At 34.8% G+C, this 21,617-nt stretch overlaps 1 protein-coding gene across 3 annotated transcripts in view; it reads right to left on the minus strand.

Moving 5' to 3' along the window:
• The window catches only part of Tmtc3 (transmembrane O-mannosyltransferase targeting cadherins 3), a 49,599-nt gene that overhangs the window by 7,434 nt on the left and 20,548 nt on the right, over window positions 1-21,617 (minus strand). For all 3 annotated transcript variants that reach the window (XM_008824080.3, XM_029559176.1, XM_029559178.1), the window contains exons 7-11: window positions 18,346-18,598; window positions 13,614-13,762; window positions 10,868-10,988; window positions 8,991-9,102; window positions 1,071-1,174 (exon numbers count right to left, since the gene is read on the minus strand). In XM_008824080.3, coding sequence (XP_008822302.1) covers window positions 1,071-1,174; window positions 8,991-9,102; window positions 10,868-10,988; window positions 13,614-13,762; window positions 18,346-18,598 — 739 coding nt within the window. The remainder of the gene's footprint in view (window positions 1-1,070; window positions 1,175-8,990; window positions 9,103-10,867; window positions 10,989-13,613; window positions 13,763-18,345; window positions 18,599-21,617) is intronic.

The following is a 21,617-nucleotide window of genomic DNA, read 5'->3' on the forward strand; positions in this document are numbered from 1 at the left end:
TGCGTGCCTGTTCAGGATGGAAGAAGCCAGAGCAGTCTGCATCCCTGTTCCCTACTGGCAATTTGGGTAACCCCTTCAGAGAATGGCGTGGTAAGAATAGGAGGTAGGAATTGGCTAGGCAGTTAAGGTAAAAAGACCCCAAAGAAAAGTAGCCAGTTTCTTGGCTAAAAGTCAAAATGTCCTTGGGTCGGTTAGCAACATACACTGTTCCAAAGGCCAAAAATGTCAAAAGTATTTGGGAGCCTGTATCTAATCCTTAAAAGATTTTAGCGGTACCTCTTCAGAGGGGGTAATGTTAGAGTATCCAAAAGCCCCATAAAAATAAATCAATGAAAGAAGAAAAAAAAAAAAGAAAAAGTAAAAGAAAAAAGTGATGGGGAGATATGGGAGGTGTTTGGAAGGGAGGGAGTGGGCATGGATTTGATCAAAAGACATAATTATATGCTTGTACGAAATTCTCAATAAAGTTTTTGTAAAAGTTAAAAAAATATGAAAAGCAAGCACTTACTGATCATTCAGGTTAGAAATTATACATAATATAAACATGGATCTGCTTTTTAATAAGTATCATATTGTATCTGATTATAATAAGTATAACCTAACTATGTAATTGAGACATTTAATTGAGAAATTTGCAGTTTGGCTTAACTATCTTTATGGATGATATATAGGTGGTAAGAGGGCAGGATCAGATGTTCCATCTTTGACAGTGTATATCCAATGAATTTTTAATCACTGTAACAACTAATAAATATAATACTGCAACTATTTAACTACTTTTTGAAATTTTTCTGATAGGAAAAATTCTGTGTTTAAACTACGAAATAAGCTCTTTAATCATTTAATTTATAATCAAGTAAATCTAATGTTCATACTCTTAAGACACAGTCTTTATAAATGATAAACAACAGAAAGCAATTTTTAAAAACCAAGGAAATTTTGCATCTTGGACAGAAGACTGGTAATTTTATATTGATGATTTAAGAAGAAAATTTCCTCCTCAGGTAATTCTTATGCATATGAACATGAGCAAGACATGTAGACGTGACAGTAAAATTATGACAACTTACCTGAGGCATTAATGATTTGGCCAACATGTACGATTCTTCAGCTTCTCTAGTTCTGTTTAAATTTTTGTAAGTTCTTCCTACATTCATGTGGGCACCAATGTCATCTACAAAGAATAATTTGTAGGCAAATATACTAAACATATTCAATAAAAACTATCGAGAAGACATACTGTCAGAAACAAACAAGCTAGCGAAAGAATGCAAAAGCAGGAAAACAGTTCCTGCTTTTTCTGAATTCTTCTAAAACAACTTCTTAGAACTTATGAGTGATATGACTAATGGTTCACTATAAAGTTACTAAATGCACCGTAAGGATACTAAATGCATGCAAGGTGAAAAATCTTTCTGAATGGCTCTTTGAGGTTTAGAGACATAGGGAAGGAGACAGAAAGGTGTATTCTGCTACCCACACAATATTCTACTACACCACACCATGCTGCAGCTTGTTTCCATTTCCCTGATCTTACAGCTGTGTACTTCACAATACATTAAACTCTACAAGTGAAAAGGATCATGGTAATTCTTGTATTAGTTCGTATATCTTAACTAACAAATATGCACCATGGTAGAATTACAGCTTAGAAAATGAAAAAAACTTACAATAAAAAAAATTGAATGTGATTGGAATGGAATGTCAGGATAAGAGTTTTTTTTTTAATTGAATTTTTGTGCATTTTATACAGCATATATTGATCACACTTAGATCCCTTCCTGTTTGTACCCTTCCCCAGGATATAAGATGTTTTGAGCCCTTTTTCTGAAATGATCATTCCTATATGCTTTATTTAAAGATTTTTTTAAAAAGCTGTGTTAATGCCAGAATGTCAGGAACTTGTATCTCTTATTCTGAGATGAAAATAAATGCACACTAGTTTAAAAAAAAGACAAAATTCTAATAAGCATTTTAATGGTTTGAAATAAAGATAAAAGGGAGCTACTGAATCACAAGGTTTAGTCAGCATGGATACCTAACGGATGTGACAAGATTTCAACTATGATTACTACTTGCCTGAAACATTGATGATTTTGCAATGGTGGAATAGTAGCTCTCTGAGTGCAACTCCCAGAACACATAGGGGCTAAGCATATGTATCTTGGGGATTCCCCTAGGAGGAGAGCAACAGTCCTAAGATCTTGCTATATGAAGTTCATTGTGTTTCAATCGAGTGCAATGCATAAAAACTGACAGTTGAAGAGTTCAAGTTTTGAGGACTGGAGAACTGATTAGCGGATTTTTTTTTTTTTTTTTTTTTTAATGTACTGATTAGTTTACAGTGTTTAGGCTGGCCCATGTCAATAGTGGCTGCAATTAGAATACCTGTGCAGTTTGTAAAAATTTAACACTACAATCTTCAGGAATAGAATTTGCAGAAACAAGTTTTTAAAAAGTTTCAAAGGTAATCTGATGTAGAGTAAGGATAGACGATCACTGTATTACCAAGTGCACAAAAAAAGAGTAGGTAATCTTTGCGTAAGAACTGATTTTTTTTCAAAACATCAGCTACATTTTCATAGATATCAGAGTTACTTAGGAGAAATGAAGAATATACAGAACTCGAAAAATATATATGAAGAATTTAAGAACAAATAAAAGGAAAGTCTGGATAAATAAGTGTGATTATGTCAGTCTAATACTTAAAATGTTCCTCAAGTTAGTCCTAAGCACATTTAGAAGAGGTTAAGTAACTGAAGATGAGGTGAATTGCTAATCACTAGAATTGGGGCTTAGAATAAGAGATAGACACAGAAATGCAGACTTTAGGAGCAGCTATTTTCTCAAAGAACGAAGATAGCAAGTAGACACCCTTTAGCATCAAAAGGGTCCACTTAGTGCACAAATAATGAGATCCAATTTCTAAGCAATTTTAAGGTACAAGTGGTTAATATTCCACAGAGCAGCACCACTTTCAAGGCAAATTTAAGTGTGAGGAAAAGATAGGAGGCAAGATGAAAAAAAAGCTACACAAGGCTTTCTCTAAAGAACATACTATTTTCTATTCACTTTATTATTATTATTTTTATTTTATGTGTATGAGTATATAGCCTGCATACAGATAGGTGCACCCATGTTGTCCAATGTCCACAGAGGTCAGAAGAGGGTAGTAACCGCCATGTTGGTGCTGGGAATCGAACCCAGGTCTTCTGCAAGAGCAGCCAGTGTTCTTAACTGCTGAGCTCTCTCTCCATCCCCAAGTTATTTAAACCAAAGCAGCAGAAGACAGGCAGTCCGATTTTAATTCAATGTAAACAAGAACCTGACAAATCTCAAACTCTTAGCCTATCAATAGTGAAAAAGGTACAGGAAAAAAAAAGCTGTATTTTTTTTAAAAATTCACCTCTATCAATATCAGGAGGGAGCCCTTGCTCATTATGTACACCTTCCCTCTTCTACAAAGCCCAAAGAATAAGAGCAAGTTTTGAGGACTGGAGAAATCCCTTTGCTAAAGCTGTATGATTCAGCAACCATTGAAGCTCATATTGTATTATGACTCCCTCACACCTTTAGGCTTTTTTTTCTGTTATTTATCTGCTGTCAGCTTACATGACCAAGCAAACTTATCAAAACTTCAGAAAGAAAGGAGTAAATTTTAGACTTCAGTCAGAATTGGAGCTCCAGGACAGTAAAATTATTTAACTTGCTGCTGGTTTCCAGCAGTTAAAACAGTACCTGACATGGTAAGTTTTCAATACATTGTTGATGAATAAATCTACAGAGCCATTTCCTACTTATTCTCTTTTTGGCCTTTCTGATATAGTTTGGTTTTGGTGTAGTTTGCACAGGTCTATGTGCAAAGGTGTGGTGCTATTGTGAAATGACGGAGCCTTTCAGAGATAACTAGTAGGAGTAAATTAGGTGAGTGGAGGTGTGCACTTGCAGGGAATACTTGAACTCTGGTCTTTCCCTGTCCCTCTTTGCTTCTAGGTTGTCATATGGTAACCAGACTCTTCTACTGTGTGCTCTCACTGGCTCAAAAGCAATGGGTCAAGTCATCCCAAGCTTTCTTTGCCTCTTTAAATCAAGAATTTAATAAAGGAATTAAATAATTAATGAATAAATAGAAACATGAATAACATTTACTGTATCCTACACTTTAAAACTGCCTCCTCTTTCCTTAGTTCCCTTGAAAATAACAGCATTAATATGTATCAGCTTACATAGCTTACATTTATTTATTATATATTATGGGCTAGAAATTGGCCCAAGTTATTTTATAACAAGTATTTAATCTATACAAAAAGAGACTTGATTTTTTTCTAAACTTAATATATAGAAAACTTATAATTGACCTGATTTTAATAAAAGATCTACTGGACACTGGGTTCTAAATGCTTTTTATTTTTTTTCCAGGTAGGTTCTCAATATGTAGCCCACCCAGGTCAGCCTCAAATTTTTTTCCTTTAAATTTGGTTTGTGTGTTTGTGGGAGTACACACGTGGCTCTATCCTTCCACTATGTGGACTGAATTCAGGCAGTCAAGCTTGACAGCAGGTCCTTTTACAGTAAACACTGAGCCATCTCCTAGCACCACAAGCCTCAAATTCTTGATCGTTCTACCTCAGGTTCCTAAGGGCTGGCATTATAGGACTATAAAGGGTTTCAGAGACTAAGCTTTTAATCATCAAACAATATGTTTCATTTTAGCTTACACTGGATATTCTGTTTCCTTCTCTCATATCTTATTAGACGTTAGTATAGTATATAATATAATAATATAGTATAATAACATGTCACTTCACCTGTCAAATTTATCAATGAACATTGCTTTAAAATACATTTATAAATGACATTGTAATAAAGTTGGTTATCTGTCTTCCTAGCTTATGATTTATTAAAAACAAATCTTGAAGGTGTAGATAGTGAAGCCATACTCAAGATAGAGCCAGGAAATATGTTAGAAATAGTAATAGGTGAAAACTGAAGATGAGGAAAAAATTACTTAAGGTTGAGCTTTTACACTTGCAGCATTCTGTGATAAGACACATTATCCAGGCAATAAAACTGATCGTGTATAAATATATTCACTCTTGATTTAGTTTTTACAACAATGCTGTGAAACAGAAATTACCATTCCAATTTAGAAGTGAGAATGTCAGAATGAGAGGCCTAAATCTTACGTCTCAAAGCCAGTCCTAAAATAATAACTTGAGTCCACAAGATGGGCCAGCAGGTAAAGGTGCCTGCCACCAAGCTTGATGCCCTGAATTCATTCCCCAGGACTCATGACTGAAGGAGAAAACAGACTCTTCTGTGTTGTCCTCTGACTTTCACGTGTGTGCACATATACGCATATATATGCCCCTATACACACAATAAATAAAAAAAATATAAAAATTTAAAACGAGAAAACCTCCGAGAATGAAAGAAATGAGTTAGAATTGCTCATTTAATGACTCTTGCCTGTGTGCAGGATCCAATAAGATGTTGTAGGGTTAGAAGATGAATCAATGTTTAAGCTGTCCCAAAGAGGCTCCACATTGTAAATAAATCATTATTTCAAATAAATTATGACCTAAATTTGTAAATGCAACATTATAAATATATATCATATAGATGTATATGATGTATGTCATATAGATGTGTATGATATACATCATATAGCTATATATCTATCATATACATATCTCAGGAAAGGTACAAAAGAAAAATGAAGGGATGTGCAAGTTAATAATGCTTGCATTGAGCTAGAAAGGAAGATGTTTTGAAGAGAAGCCATATATAGTTGGTTATATGTGGGGACCTAAAGGCCCCACCTTGCATTGGTCTGAAAGGAAGTTACTGGGGGCGCGGCCTGGCTTGCTTTGAAAGTCTGAAGAATACTTCAGCACTGCTGAGGAGTGCATGATCAGTGCGTGACCACCCTTAAGATATACCCTCAGCGGGGAGGGGGGAGTTCCAGGTGCCTTTATAAGCTCTGTAACACCTGCAATAAATGAGTCCCTGCTTGACTAGACTCCCTGTTGTGTCTGAGTGTCCCCAGTACTGGGCGTGGGCTGGGGAATGGTGTGTTTACTCATCCTCAATCATCACTCCGCAGGTGTCGCTGGCTCAAACCCCCGGGAGTTAGAAAAGATGACTAGTTTATATAACCAGAATATAATAGGGGAGAAGATGGAAGGGAGGAGAAAGAATCAAACCTATGCTCAAGAAGAACACACACATCAAAGAGGAGACAGGATTCAAATGCCATAGTCCAGGAAAAGCTAACCATCATGAAAGGAGATCTACAATAGCTCAATACATTTCTATAGCCTACTCACCAATTTTTCTAATTGAAATTTATTTTTGTCTTGGAGACATCTCTTACTGGTGGTGACTGTGACCACCAGTTTGAAAGCTAGACGTGGAGGAAGAGTAGATATCATCCTTGATCCCTGTTCTATTTCCAGACTTAAAAACTAAAGAGATGGCTCAGCTGTAGGGAGCTGTTTGTCTATTATGTGCATTGAGCTGTAGCAGCCTTGTTTACTGAGTTTGTGTTATGCATATCACTACCTAATCTGCCTATTCAGGAGGAATGTGTTTATATGGAGAGCCTCACAATACCTGACCTGGAGGCAACAGTGGAAAACAAAAAGATCAAAGAAGCCTTTGATCTGACTGCTCCTTGACCCTCAGATACAGGTGGGGAAAAACAGCTGTTGAAACTAATTGAGTTCTTTCCCCCCAAAAAAGGTGGAGCTGAAATAAACCGAGGCTGCAGTATTTACTGTCAGTCCTCCCAAGTATCTTTTCTGTCTCTTTTTCTTTCGTTCAATCCTCACTCCCCCTTTCAGGTACTGTCCGTCTTGGCCAGCTGGCACCGGCACTCAGCATTTAAGAACAGTGTCTAGCAGAAGACCTGGGTTTGAATCCCAGCACCCACATGGCACCTAACAATTACCCATAACTCCAGTTCGATGGCACTGCATGACATGGGTGCACTTACCTACATGCAGGCAATACAGACATATACATAAAATGAAAATTAAAAAAAAAAAACCAAACCCCCCCAAAACAAAAAAACACTCATAGGCTGGGTGTGGTGGTGCATGTCTTTAATCCCAGCACTCAGGAGGCAGAGGCAAGTGGATCTCTGTGAGTCCGAGGCTAGCCTAGTCTACATAGTGAGTTCTAGGCCAGCTGGGGCTACAGGGAGACCCTGTCTCAAAAATACCAAAAAACAATCACAAATCATTTCTGATGAGTCACTATATCTCCTTGCTGCAGTTTCCAATATTTAGATCATGGATCCTGTCTTTCTCTATGGCTTTCTCCAATATCACAGCTGTCAAAATTCTTTAATTTTTAAAAAATCTATATACATATAATCTTCTAACATTGTGGCCATGATGTTCTTTCCTTTAATGAATTTCACCTCACCCCACCTTAACAGTGAGTTCATTGGATACAGCTCTACTAACTAGAGGAAATGAGGCGGTGACCATGACTGTGCACCCTTCACAGGATATTTAGTGTGTGAGGCTTCAGTTTCGTTGTCTCTGAATGAAAAGTAATGGCAGTCTTTGATGGTATTGCTAGTTGGACACAACATGTTAATACAATTCTACATACATGAAACGCCAGTAGCACCCTCTACCAAAAACGATTGCTGCATTAATTATACTCTACACAAAGACAAGAACGATTCTTCAGACACATCTTGTGATCCTGTCACCTTTTCTCCATCACTCTCCCTTTCTCACATCCCTTCTACATCAATTTAGATTATAATCACTTTCATTATAATCACTCCCTTATTCTTTTTTTCCTTAGTAAACACATCTGAAAAAAAATTCAATCATGATTAACTAATTCATGCCTACAAATCACTGCCATGGCTGGAAAGTAATTAGAAAAAATATTAACCATATTAATTGATTTTAGCTATTACTATCTCATGTAGGGTGTTAGTCCAGTTTGGCAACTATTTTTCTAGTCCAAATACTTGCCTAGTATCTCAGATCTTTGCTTCTCTGAATGTGACATGAGGAGTAAGTATCACCTGGTAGTTTGTCAGAAATGTAAAATTTCAGGTCATACCTAATTCTGTACCAGAATATACAACAGAATATAGGAAGATCTCCAATGAGACCTAAATCTCCTATCGCTAAATCTCAGTGTGCACGAGAATATATACCAGAATGTAGCAAGCTCTTCAGGTGATTTCCTTTTGCACAATGAAATTTATGAAGTACTTAAAAAAATTTATTATTTTTATTTTATGTGTACGCATGTATTGCCTACGTGTACACACAATGCCTGCGGAGGTCAGAAGAGGCTGTCGGATCTCCTGGAACTGGGGTTACAGACAGATGTGGATGCTGGGATTCGAACCCTGGTCTTCTGCAAGAACAACTAGTGTTCTTAACTGCTGAGCCATTTCTCCAGCCCCATGAAGTACTATCTTAATATGACCATTTCATATTCTCTTGTTCACATGTCAACCAATTCTTCCCTTTTACTCTCTATTAGTGATTTTACTCTTTCACTGAGGAAACAGAAGTAAAAAGGCAACTCCAGAAGCTTCCTCCACATTCTTCATTCATCTGCTGCTATCTACTGTCATACTATGCCTGTTACCACAATTTAACTTTGGTTCTATAAATGTATATAGTCTGTACACTGTATTCATCTAAACCACACCCTACATTATTATTTTTTTCTCAACTATACTGAATATACTTGGAACATTGTTTCTCCTACCTTAAAACTTAAAAAAAAAAAAAAAAAAATCTATGTACCTAGCACCACCTTCACTTCTCAATACCCTATACTACAATTTTCTATGCTGTCTTAATAAGTGTTCCCCTTCTCCCTTAAACTCAGTTTTGCCAACTGTGTACCTCTCATTCTACCTAAAGTACACATTAGTACTCATTCAACAACTACAATTTTAATCAAACATCTTAGGCATCAACTTACTAATTAATAGTGCTCACCTGGTTGAACATGGGTAGCCTGTAAAAAGTATTTTAAAGCTCTCTCAAAGTTCTTCTCATTTTCCAGAGCATGACCCACATTATTCCATAATTTGGCATTGTTTTTATTCACCTTAAATACAAAGGAAAACAGAATTTACTGTAATTAAAAAACATAAACAAAAAACCCCAACTCCAGCCCACAGATACTTGTTTGTATACTGGTGGAAATAGAACATAACTAAGAAGCTTATGTACTATCCCTTTCCTCTAACATACTAAAACCACAGCAGTCTGATTTCATCCATTTATGTATCAGAACTGTAGCAAATTTTTATTCAATTAAAGCACAATGCTTTCTGAAAACTGATGCTGTACAATTTGTATTTTATTTAGGAGAAAAAGTACCAAAATCTAAGAATATGTTTAGGGGTTGTATTTTTAGAACAGACATATTTAAAGTTATTTAACTAGTCTATTTTGGTAGTAGAAATGCTGAATCCATGCATGCATTTTGTTTTAAAAAGGGTAGAGCAAGTTACACAGCTAAAAAATAGGGGTATAGGTAGATAACCACTGACCCGAGAGTGAGGACAAGCAAAATTCCCAGTAATTACGAAGTACCACTGGTATCCAAAATTATGGATTAACAAACATGGTAATGAGGCTTTCCTTATCTATACAGCTAGGAGGGAAAGCAGAAGTACAAGGAGAGTCATCTGTTCTTAAATAGGTGTTAAATCAAGATATCACAGATCTTAGAATGAGGCAGATATTTCAACACAGCTAAGCAATGGAAAGTGAAGAAATAAGTCAAAAGGAGGGCTGCAGAGATGGCTCAGTAGTTAAAAGCATATACTGGTATTGTAGAGGACCAGAATTTGGTTCCAGCACCCAAACTGGGCAGTTCACAACGGTCTGTAACTCCAGTTCCAGGGGGATCTCACGCTTCTGACTTCCATGGGCACCTGCACTCATGTGCACATAACCACACACATACTTCCTTAAAACAGGAAGAAACAGTCAAAAGGAAATTGTAAAGGGTAAGACAGAGGGAGAGGTTGGGAAAAAAATCTGGTAATTAAAAGAAAATGTGTGTTTTTAAAGACTAATTTCTGACTACTTGTTTTGTTTTCCATAGAGCTATTTAACACCGGTAATCTTTCACATAGTAGGATAACATTTTATTGTGCATTAAAAAAAATTTCTTATTTTTATGTGTATGCATGTATTGCCTGCATGTGCATATGCAAGTACACCTGCTGTGTCGTATAATGTACACAGAGGTCAGAAGGTGTCAGATCCTCTGGAACTGGAGTTACAGACAGTTGTTAGCTGCCATGTGGGTGCTGGGATTTGAACCCAGGTCTTCTGCAAGAATACCCAGTGTTCTTAACCACTGAGCCATCTCTCCAGTCCCTGTTGTGCATTTCAACACATTTAAGATGCATTAATTATATAGCTAACCATTACTTTATCATTAAGGAAAAAAAAAAAGGTAATTCACTGTGTGAGATGTCCTTTCCTGGAAGACTTACCCCGATTTTAGACATTAAAAGGTAAAAAATGTGTACCCTACGAACCAATAAAATAGTTTTGTATTTAATTATTTTTCCATGTTAACTTCAAATAATTGTAGAGCACTCAGAGAGCTATTTGTGTATATATGATCGAGACACAAAGATAAATGTAATATTTACAGTTTGTTTATAGTATACATTATATAAAGAAAAATCTATTGCTTTTTGGCTAATATCAAAAAATAATAATTTATCCTCACTAAAATTTTATTAAAGTAGTTAATATGGACAGTAAAATGCTTGTTGTCTAAGAGTAAAGTACAATGTCTTAGGAAATGACAATGATATACTTTCCTGCCATTGTGAATAATACCTTACCTTCAAGGCTGACATAAACAATGTATATTCAGACTCCCAATCCCAATTTCTGTGCAGTGTTTTTAAGGCATGGGTTAGTATCATCATGGACAAACAAACCCAGGATAGCTTTTTTAATACACTGTTTAAAAGATTAAAAAAAAATACTGTCAACATCACCAAAATCATTTTACGTTTTTGAGTATAGGTAAGAGATTTTTAAACATTCCAAAGTACCATACTTGAATTCATTCTAATGACTGTCCAGCTTTAGAGGGTACAACACCCCCTCCTTCAAATGAGATATTAACTGGATACTTCACTTATATTTAAATCATTCCCTGGAATTTGTTCAAGGATTCAGGATGAATTTTTGGATTCATCAAATTCCCACAGAACATGGAAGTATGAGAATGCTCAAATCCCTTATATAGGATGATGTAGTATTTGTATACTACATGGGATTTAAACAATCTTTAGATAACTTCTAATACCTAACAATTATGTAAAGATACTTGTTAATACTTCATTGTTTAGAGAACAATCACATAAAAATCTACACATATTTAATGCAGATGTTTTCCCCAACATATTGGTTCTGTGACTGAGTCAGCAAATCAGTACCCGAGGACAAGAAGGTTGACAGCATATTCTAATATGTTCACTTCTATTTCAAAAGCTGTGTCTAGACTCAATGAAAACTCTATAAAAACAGAATTATAAAACTTTAGGCAAATTCTTTGAGCTCTAACTCTTCACTTAGAAAATAATGATTTCAATAATCTGTTATCTCAGTGTTTATATTCTCCTAGTCTGAGTTTTGCAACTATAACATAGTTCATCTTGCATCTTGATAGTCTCACCATGTTGAACGAGAGAATATGGATCAGATAGAACAGGAGTATGAAAGAAGTTAGATGTAAACTGGAATCAACACTGCTGTTTATTAGTTCTATGACCATGAGCAATTCGGGTAAACTGTATGAGCTTCAATTTTCACATGTGCAAAATAGTTCTGGTGTGTTAAGATTAAATGAACACATGTAGTGTGTCACAAAAGGCTATTAGCAAAACTCCAGAAAAAAACCAGAAATATTCAAAGGGCAGCTACACCAAGAAGATTCTGAATAGCAATTACATAGGAGATAATTAAGAGGGAGATTTTTTTTTTTTTACAGAAACCATGAAAATAAATTATTTTTAATTTTGGGGGATGGGTTGAGACAATGTCTCCTAGCCACAGCTGGCTTGGAACTCATTATGTAGGGCAGCCTAGACTCAATCTCATAATTTGCCTGCCTTTGCCTCTTGAGTGATGGGATTAAAGGTGTGTGCCCACCACATTCAGCTGGAAACAAATTTTATATATAAATTTATTATTTTTATTTTTTATGTGTATGTGTGTATTGCCTGCATGTAGGTAATTGCACCCGTGTCATGCAATGCCCACGGAGGACAGAAGAAGCTTGTCAGATCCCCTAGAACTGGAGTTATAGACAGTTCTTAGCTGCCATGTGGGCACTGGGATTCGAACTTGGGTATTCTGCAAGAACATTCAGTGTTCTTAACTGCGGAGCCATCTCTCCAACCCCAGGAAATAAATTCAAAATAAAAATATTGACTAGATATAGTTATGAAGCAATTCGCAATATATGTTAAGAGAGATGTAGAAAAGTCAGCTGTAAATCTAATTTTTACGTTACTTTTTCAGTAGAAATATGCTTGACAATTTTACTAACATAGCAAATGTATATCATGTCATAATACCTATGATTATGATAGTTTCTAATCATATTGTTCCTTAACTGTTAAAACAATAGAAGCCTGCATTATTTTATATGAAGAAAGCGACAGCAGGAAATTATAAGTGCTTGACATATTCACTTTATATATACTGAAAACTCAATATGACTCAATTAAAAGGATTATATCTTAATCATTGCATATGAAAGTGAAATAAAGTCATTTGTGACTTTAGTTTTAGTAATATAGTTGTTTTCATTTGAATCTGACTCAAAGTTTGTTTTGTCTCAGGCTATAATATAAAATTATATAAAAATGAGAACACAGAATGAGTAAGTGCTGCAGAGCTTTTCTAAGGTGAATTACAGGCAAGTGGAGAAGCTGTCAAGACACGAAAGTATGATGTAGGCATGATGTTTACAAAAGACATAATCTAGACTAAGGACTTTTAATGAACCTTGGCAAACTCACGGAACCATGTGCTCTTTTGACCTGGGCACATGATCTTATTTCCTGGGAACGACATTTTGTTACTTCACCCAAAAACATAATAAATGAAGTGGGTATGCTTGAGAATTAATGCATCAAAGTGCCGAAAGGCAGAATGTCTATCTTTATTAAAACCATGAAGACTGAGAAAGAATGCCTGACATTCTCTATATGAGATATTCTAGAACTAGGGATGAAAACGCAAGATTGTTTGATAAGGGTGGATTCTAGCTTGTACTTCTCCATGAGCTGGAAAAACTGTTTGGAAAAAATTATGGGTGAGGTATGGGTTCCTGACTCAGGAACACAGTTTTAGGACAATTCCAAGAGACATCTGAGGGAATGGGTATCTTCTAAATTCAGGCCCATTCTTAAAAACTGAATTAAGAGTCAGACTGTTTTATTTAAGTTAATTGTAATGTGGCATGGTAACACTCCAGTATGGCTTATAAAACTGAACTAAATACAGACTTAAAATATCAATGCATTTAATTCTACAGTTAGTAAGGGTTAAATAAATTCGCATTTAATTTACCTCTTATTTGAAATTTTTTTCCATCCATGAGCTACTAAAATACAGAACCCCATACTAGGAACATACAGTACCCGCTCAGCAACAACAAATCCAACCGGGAAAAATAGGTTTGATGCAGGAATAAATGGTAATGCCATCAAGCAAAGTGCCTAGAAGGAAAAAAGATAGTATGTTACATTAAGAAATACATAGGTGACAATGAAATCCAAACTTTTATAAATTACTTTAAATAAATGAATTTGTGGTTTAGTTAATATTAATAAGAGTAATGTAAACATGAAGGGAGCTCAGGGGTAGTAATAAACACCAAGACAAAAATAAGCAAGATAAGAAGAAAAGATTTTTTTTGAACATTACAATGTTGTAAAAATGAAAAATATAATTAGTAACACTTCACTACTTCACTTTTTCTATAATATAAACACTTGTATAAGATTAAAAAAGATAAATACTTAAAATTTTAAGTGAAAATTGATTACCACAGACCATCCAGCATTAAAAATGAGTTTTCTAAGACTGAAAAGTACACATTCAACTTAACAGTAAGCAAACAATCAATTAAGAAACAAGTAGAGAAGACATACAAATGACTAAAAGCTGTATGAAAAAATAACCTACACATCACTAGTTATCAGAAAAATAAAAATTAGATTTTAATGAACGCCACCTCACCAGTTAGAATGGCTATTATCAGAAAGACAATAGAAAACAAGTATTAATAAGATTGTGAAAAAAAGTGAATCAAGGCACTTATTACTGGTGGGAACTGAATTAGTAAATCTATTGCAGAAAACAGTATAGAAATTGATAAAAATATTAAAACTAGGGGTACCACACAATCCAGAGATCCCACCAAGAAAGGAAATCAATATATTTTAATATATCTGTACTTCCGGATTTATTGTACCATGATTGAGAAGAGCCAGGAAATGGAACCAATTTAGTATCTACAAGTGAATGGACAGGTAAGGAAAGCAGGGCATATATGCACAATGAAATCCTACTTAGCTTTAAAGGAGAAGAAGCTCTTGTCATTTGCAACATGGAAAAATATTAAGGACATTATGTCCTATGACATAAGCAAGGCATAGAAATAGTTATCACATGACTTCACTTGTATGTGAACTATAAAATGTATTGATATCAGAAAAAGAATACAATGGTGTTTACCAGAGTGAGGGAGGAAAGTCTAGGGAAATGTTAGTCAACGAACAAAAACCTTTGGTTACACAGGAATAATCAAGTTAAAAAAAGTGTTACCCACCTAACTTTTGTATATATATATAAAAAAAAAGGTGATGAAAAAAAAATATTCACAGGTTTTTCAACAAAACCACAAAGGTTTTAACAGATAAAAATGTTTGTTTCTTAAACTTTACTGCAAGAAGCCATGATATTGGAAATTGAAGGTATGAAATAAGACATGGCTCAGATAAGATATCTGGTTCTACAGCTTAGCACTACATTGTATAACACTGTAAACAATTACAAATATTTAACTAAAGATTTTTAATACACATACAAAAATAAAAATAATACTTTAAAACAATAGCTTCTTATTCTTTAAAGATACTACTAAAATTTTAACACTGCATACAGAAAAAGTATAAAAATTCTTAGTTTTATTGTCCTTTAGATAATGGGATAATGTGGTTTCTTGACTGTAAAGCAACAAATAACTAGCATATAAATGAGAGGATTTAAGTTTGATCATATTAGGACCTGTAACTATGGGCATTTTGTTTACCTTACTCTTTGTCTTTTTGTTGTTGTTCTTTTTTTCTTTTCTGAGACAGGGTCTCATTATATAGCACTGGCTGGCCTGGAACTCTCAAGCTCTCAGGAGATTCACCAGCTTCCCTAGTGTTGGGATTAAAGCCACCATCATCTGAGCAATTTATCTGTTTTTAAGACAGATTGTCATGTTGTGAAGGCTGGACTACACCTTCCTATGTAGTCATGGGTTACTTTCAACTTCTGATCCTCCTGCCTCCACTTCTGGAGTGCTGGACTACAAGTTTGTACTACCATGCCTGGTCACATGTAGTGTGGATCAAACCTAGGGCCTGGTGCATGCCAAATCAGGCAAGCATTCTACCAATTGAGCCACATCCCCAGCCCTCTCTGCTCTGTTATTTATAGTACATACTTGAATAAGCAAGAAAATTCCACAGCTTAAGAAATTTGAAACTTCTAATGGGTTGAAGGGAAGTAAGTAAACTTTCTTACATTTTATTAATGAAATATAGATGATGAGATGTATATACTTTAGAAATACAATATTCTCCACAAATCTTGACATATTTATGATTTGTATTGAGGTAATATTGAATCTGAGGAAAAAATTACCATTAACTACTCAGTATTATAGCAATTTATATCTTAAAATTTCACTTTAAAAAAATATCAAAACATCAAACATTAAGGATAAAAATATTTTACTTCTCATTTCCTAGAGATACTTGATTAAAAAAGAACTAGCTAGATGTAAAACTATTTAGATGCAAACAATCCTAAATCTGTAGTTCATTAAACAATTTATGATTGTCTTAAAGCAATTAAATTTCAGGAAATTAACAGGCTTCAATTCATTCAAAAATGCATCATAGTCATGACTATGCTATACAAAAGAAAAAAATCTCAGGAAGTCTATTGGTTCTAAGGAGAGTTTGTAATGATTAATTACTTAGAAATTCTAATTAATGAAGTCCTAATTAATGTATTCCAATTTTGTTAACTATGATTAACCTATAATTCCTTCTTCTAATAATATAAACTGTCTTTAAAAAGAAGGATGTTAGAGGAAAGAGAACTAAGGCTTTAACAAATCTGTCTCACTTAAATTTTGTGTAATATAAGGTAAACTATTCAATCACTATGAGAACATTTTTTTACAAATAAAATGGGAACTAAAAACTGCTTATATTATGTTGAAATATATTTAATAGCTTAGTATCTGCCCTTGGTTGTTGCTTTCTTGCTCTACTCATGTCTTAGACTATACCTAAACCAGTTAGGCAAAAGGTTATAATTGTTACTTTTACATGTATAAAGTAATACATTATATAAATCTATGTTCATTTCATTGGAACTATTTTCTCTTTTTAGTCTTTTTGAGACAGGGTCTCCTTGTAGCCCCAGCTGGCCTGGAACTTGCTATGTAGATAAGGCTGGCCTTGATCTCACAAAGATCTGCCTGCCTCTGTCTCCTGAGTGCTCGGATTAAAGGCATACACCACCATGCCTGATTCAGAAACTATTCTTTATTCAGTTTACATTATAGATACTTAAATAACCCATTTGCCACCTTATCAAAATCCTGGTTTCATTTACTACATCTAGATTAAGGAATAAAAATTCTAAGTGCAGACTAGGCATTTCTTCTGACCTTCAAAGTGCTGTTGTAAATCTCCGTCAAGCCGGGCATGGTGGTGCACGCCTTTAATCCCAGCACTGGGGAGGCAGAGGCAGGCAGATCTCTGTGAGTTCAAGGCCAGCCTGGTCTACATAGTGAGTTCCAGGATAGCTGGGGCTACAGGGAGACCCTGTCTGAAAAAGACCAAAAAAAGAAAAAAAAAAAAGTTTCAAAGATAGAAACTTAGCATGTCCAACAATTAAACATATCTTTTCCTAACCCTCTATTTTTTTTAATCTTTCTGCATCTTAGCCATGCTGGGTAAGGAAGAGCTGATCTTAAATAGAGGGACTCTAGATAGGCTGACTCGATCCCAGTGGATGAACTTGCACTGAGGGACTTCTGGGGACACTAACTTTACATGATAGGTCTTAACACAAATGACAGAATGTATGAACTCTAGTGGGAAAGTGCCAAAGGCGAAGAAGGTATAAAGATTTTCTGTATGAAATACACAAAACTTCAATATTTAAAAAAAGGTTGTTGCAATGATTAAAAAATAAATAAGCACATCTTTTCCCCAAACCCTGTATTTTTTGAATCTTTTCTGTATCTTAGACATTTGCCTTAAATTTCTCTAGATTACAAACTCTTTGGAAATAAGGATGATTAACATAATCAGTGCCTCAAATGCTGTCAGGAACACCGGCTGCAACCAGAAATGTCTACTGAATGAATATGCTAGTTTAGGGGGCTCATGCTAGGCGTGATGGTGCACACCTTTAATCTCAGCAGGCAGATCTTTGAGATTAAGGTCAGCTTGGTGTACATAGCTAGTTCCAGGCCAGCTTGGGGCTACAGGAAGACTCTGTTTGAAAAAGACAAAATAAAAACGGTGTTAAAAAAAAAAAAAAAAAAAAAAAAAAAAAAAAAAAAGAAATAATTCTTGGTCTCTGGACATATACTTGCTACCTTAGCAAGTAATTGAAATCTTGCTAATGACAACTTAAGATATGCATTTTTAGCTGCATATTTCACACTGTTCTCAATGCCAGTGAAACAAGAATACAATACAATCCATGTTTTCAAATGCCTATAACCCAGATAAAACTAAAATATGTAAGAAAAAAATGAATACAAAAGGGATGCTTCGTGATTAGTTTCTATTAGAAAATTATGAGCTACCATTTTATACTGTTGAATGTGTATACACCTACAAATTCTGATAGATCACTTTAGCATAATCTAACATAAATTCATAAATTGGAAATGATGAACAAAAAATACATTTCTAGAAACAAGCTTTGGAAAAATTAAAGACAGTTTCGTACTTAACTAACCAAATGCAACATTATTTGAAAAGCTAAGGCTTCTTACCATTAAGACAGTCTTGGAGGAATCACCAGGGTATCGGAGACTGAACATTCCCAAAGTCCCCAAAAAGCAAAAGAAAGCAAAAGTGGCAAGATTTCGAATATCTAGAAACGATTCTATAAGTGGTATTGTTCCCATGGTCCAATCACAACAGAGTTCTGAAGGATTTAATAGTAGCCAAGCATTCACAGGAAGGAGGTAGTTAAAAGTTAGCTGTCTTGTAGGGGTTGGGCTTACAGCAGCTGGATTATCAAACCTGTATAAAGAACAACAAAAAAAGATATTTAATGAAACTTTTCTCCAATGCTGGTGAAAGACCAGCACTATATGACAGACTAGCATTCTGCTACTGAGCTATATCTTGGCCCTTAGTTTCTTTTTTCAAAAAAATATTTTATTTATTTTTGTGTATGAGTGTATTGCCTGCACGTATGTAAGTGCACTCTGATGTGCAATGCCAGCATAGGCTGGAAAAGGGCATTGGATCCGCTGGACCTGGAGTTACAAACAGTTGTTAGCCGCCATGGGGGTGTTGGGAATTGAACCTGGGTCCTCTGCAGGACCAGCGCTCTTAATGTCAGAGTAAACTCTCCAGGCCCTTGCCCTTGGTTTCTTGAGAAAATTACTCCTTACATAACTCATGTTAGGCTTGGACTCATGCTTTTTCTGCCTTAGCTCTTCAAATAGAGATTACTATATGCACAGCAAACACAAAAGAAAACAAAACTCCATCTTTTAAATTTTGTGGGCTCAAAAACATTTTTCATTAGTGCACACATGCATGTGTGTGTGATGTGTGTAGGCATGCATGTGCCACAGCACAGGTGGGAAAGTCAGAACACAGCTTATAGGAATCAGTTCTCACCTTCTACCATGTAGGTCCTGGGGATCAAATTTAGGTTGTAAGTCTTGGTGGCAAGTGCCTTTATCTACTAAGACATCTTACTAGCCCTAAACCCCACTTTTAAAATACAAATTTTATATATTAAATATGTAAGCGCACATTCAATGAGAGCAAAATTTAAAAGTATGTTCTAATAGTATTACATAAAAGAACAACTATATTGGGCTAGAGAGATGGTGCAGCAGTTAGAATACTTGTTGCTCTTCCTTAGGACCTGAGTTTGGTTCCTAGCACCCATGTCAGTCAGTTACAACTGCCTGTAACTCTAGGTCTAGTGGCTCTGACATGTTCTGGCCTCTGTGGACACCTGCAGGCATGAAGCGCATGCATACACATACACACACACACACACACACACACACAAACATGCACACACACATGCACACACTCACAAATAATTTTTTTTAAAAAAGGACAAATATATTTTGTAGGTATTTCAGACTCTGCTGTCTCTATCAAACTGAGTAACCTAAATGTCTAGTGAGAGAAGTGACATTTACAGAGAACTGCTTAAAGACCAAGCAGGTCATCTCTTTTTAGCAATTACTGGAAGAATCCAGACTTGCATAATATTATGGTACTCTGGAGAACTACTTCCATTAAATTAAGACATAATTAAAAGTGATAAAAAAAAGCTATATAAGAATCATTGCTGTATTTGCTATATGGAAGATTCTAGAACATCTAACAATGTTTTCCCATGAGACAGTTTTTAGAACTAAATACTAATAAAAATTATGGTTCCTATGAAGAATTTGCCTTTGTCCTTTCATTACATTCCTTTCGCTATCCATTTCATTCATTCATCACATCACTTAGACCTTTCCTTCATTTTTCCTTTTTTACTCTTAGTAAATATTAACATGTTCCTACTTAGTTTTTGTCCAAGTTATGATAATATGTACTTTATTTCTATAGTCTATTTTCTGTAACTTAAGCAAAATATTTTCAAAACAAGTATATTAAAAATCAATAGCTGTAGATTTTTGTTTTTTTTAATCCAAATTACTAAATTAAATGACCGTATTTACAAACAAGCCTTTAAAAATCCAGCTTTGTTTTTTAAATGGGTAAGTCAATTAAGCATCAACCTCTACCATATTTGGCTTGATTTTTGTTTGAAAAATATGAAATGGTTAAGGAAAAAGTAAAAAAGTAAATAACACTTGAACAAACAGTATCATTAAGAACTTTTACATCGACTTTCTACATAGATGAAAATATATCTTGAAAGTCAAAACTTGAACTTTCTGAAGACTAGTAGAGTTGAAATTAAGGCTATCATTTTTCCTATTCTGAGAAAACACAAACATTTTTAACAACTAGTAACTTATTTAGAATACCCGATTTAAAGAAAGGGTTAACGTTAAAATAATTAAAATCATATTAAAATTGACTTTGCATGGCAATATAACAGACTGTAATGTATACACATTTTTACATGCTCATATTAATATGCAAAACACACGTGTATAACATTCTTTAGAAAGAATGACAGAATAAAATCATGTAAAATAAGGGGTGAGAAGAGTCTATATCTATAATTCAATCTATTTCACGAATACCTGAATGAATGTAGTTTAACATGAACAGACTCAGAAGTAAAAGCTAAACAAGTTGAAAATTGTTTCTTAAATTTAAAAAATGCTGAGAATAATTAGTTATAGTAAAATATTACATGGACTTAGGGCACCATGTGTGTGCAATCCCCACAGAAGCCAGAAGAGGGTGTCAGATTCCCTGGAACTGGAGTTACAACTGCCATGTCGGTGCTGGGAACTGAACCTGGGTCCTCTGCAAGAGCAGCCAATGCTCTAAACCACTGAGTCATCTCTCCAGCCCCATTAGTGCATTTAAAAAATTCTGACATGTAATGCCAGTGATTTTAAATTGATAGGGAATTATTATAAATTTCATTTTATATCTTAATTAAGATAAAATGGTAAAAGGTTAAATGTTGCAGTAGAAATATTTTAAGATAAAGTAATAGATTTTAACTGAAGAAAAAGTCATACAAGGCTAGATTGAGCACTAAATCCAATGACTTAGCGCTGTTTTACAAGGAGCAGAAGACAGATGCACCGGGAAGGTTATAGAAAGATGGACCAAGCTAGAATGAGGAAGCAACAAGTTAAGGAATGTTAAGAATTGCTAGCAACTACCAGAAGCTAGGACACAGGCATAGACTACGTTCCTCCTCGGAGTTATTGTGCCACATTACTACAAATAAAATCTCCTGAATACGAGATAATCAATTTGTTGTTTTAAGCCATCTAGTTCGTAGTTTCTTGTTAACCACAGTTATAGGAAAACTAAGTCAGGAAAGAATATCTTGAAAAAAATCAGATATAAAATTTCCTAATAGCAAACT

This window comes from Nannospalax galili, unplaced genomic scaffold, assembly GCF_000622305.1.
Source record: "Nannospalax galili isolate Female #2095 unplaced genomic scaffold, S.galili_v1.0 scaffold191, whole genome shotgun sequence".
NCBI lineage: Eukaryota > Metazoa > Chordata > Mammalia > Rodentia > Spalacidae > Nannospalax > Nannospalax galili.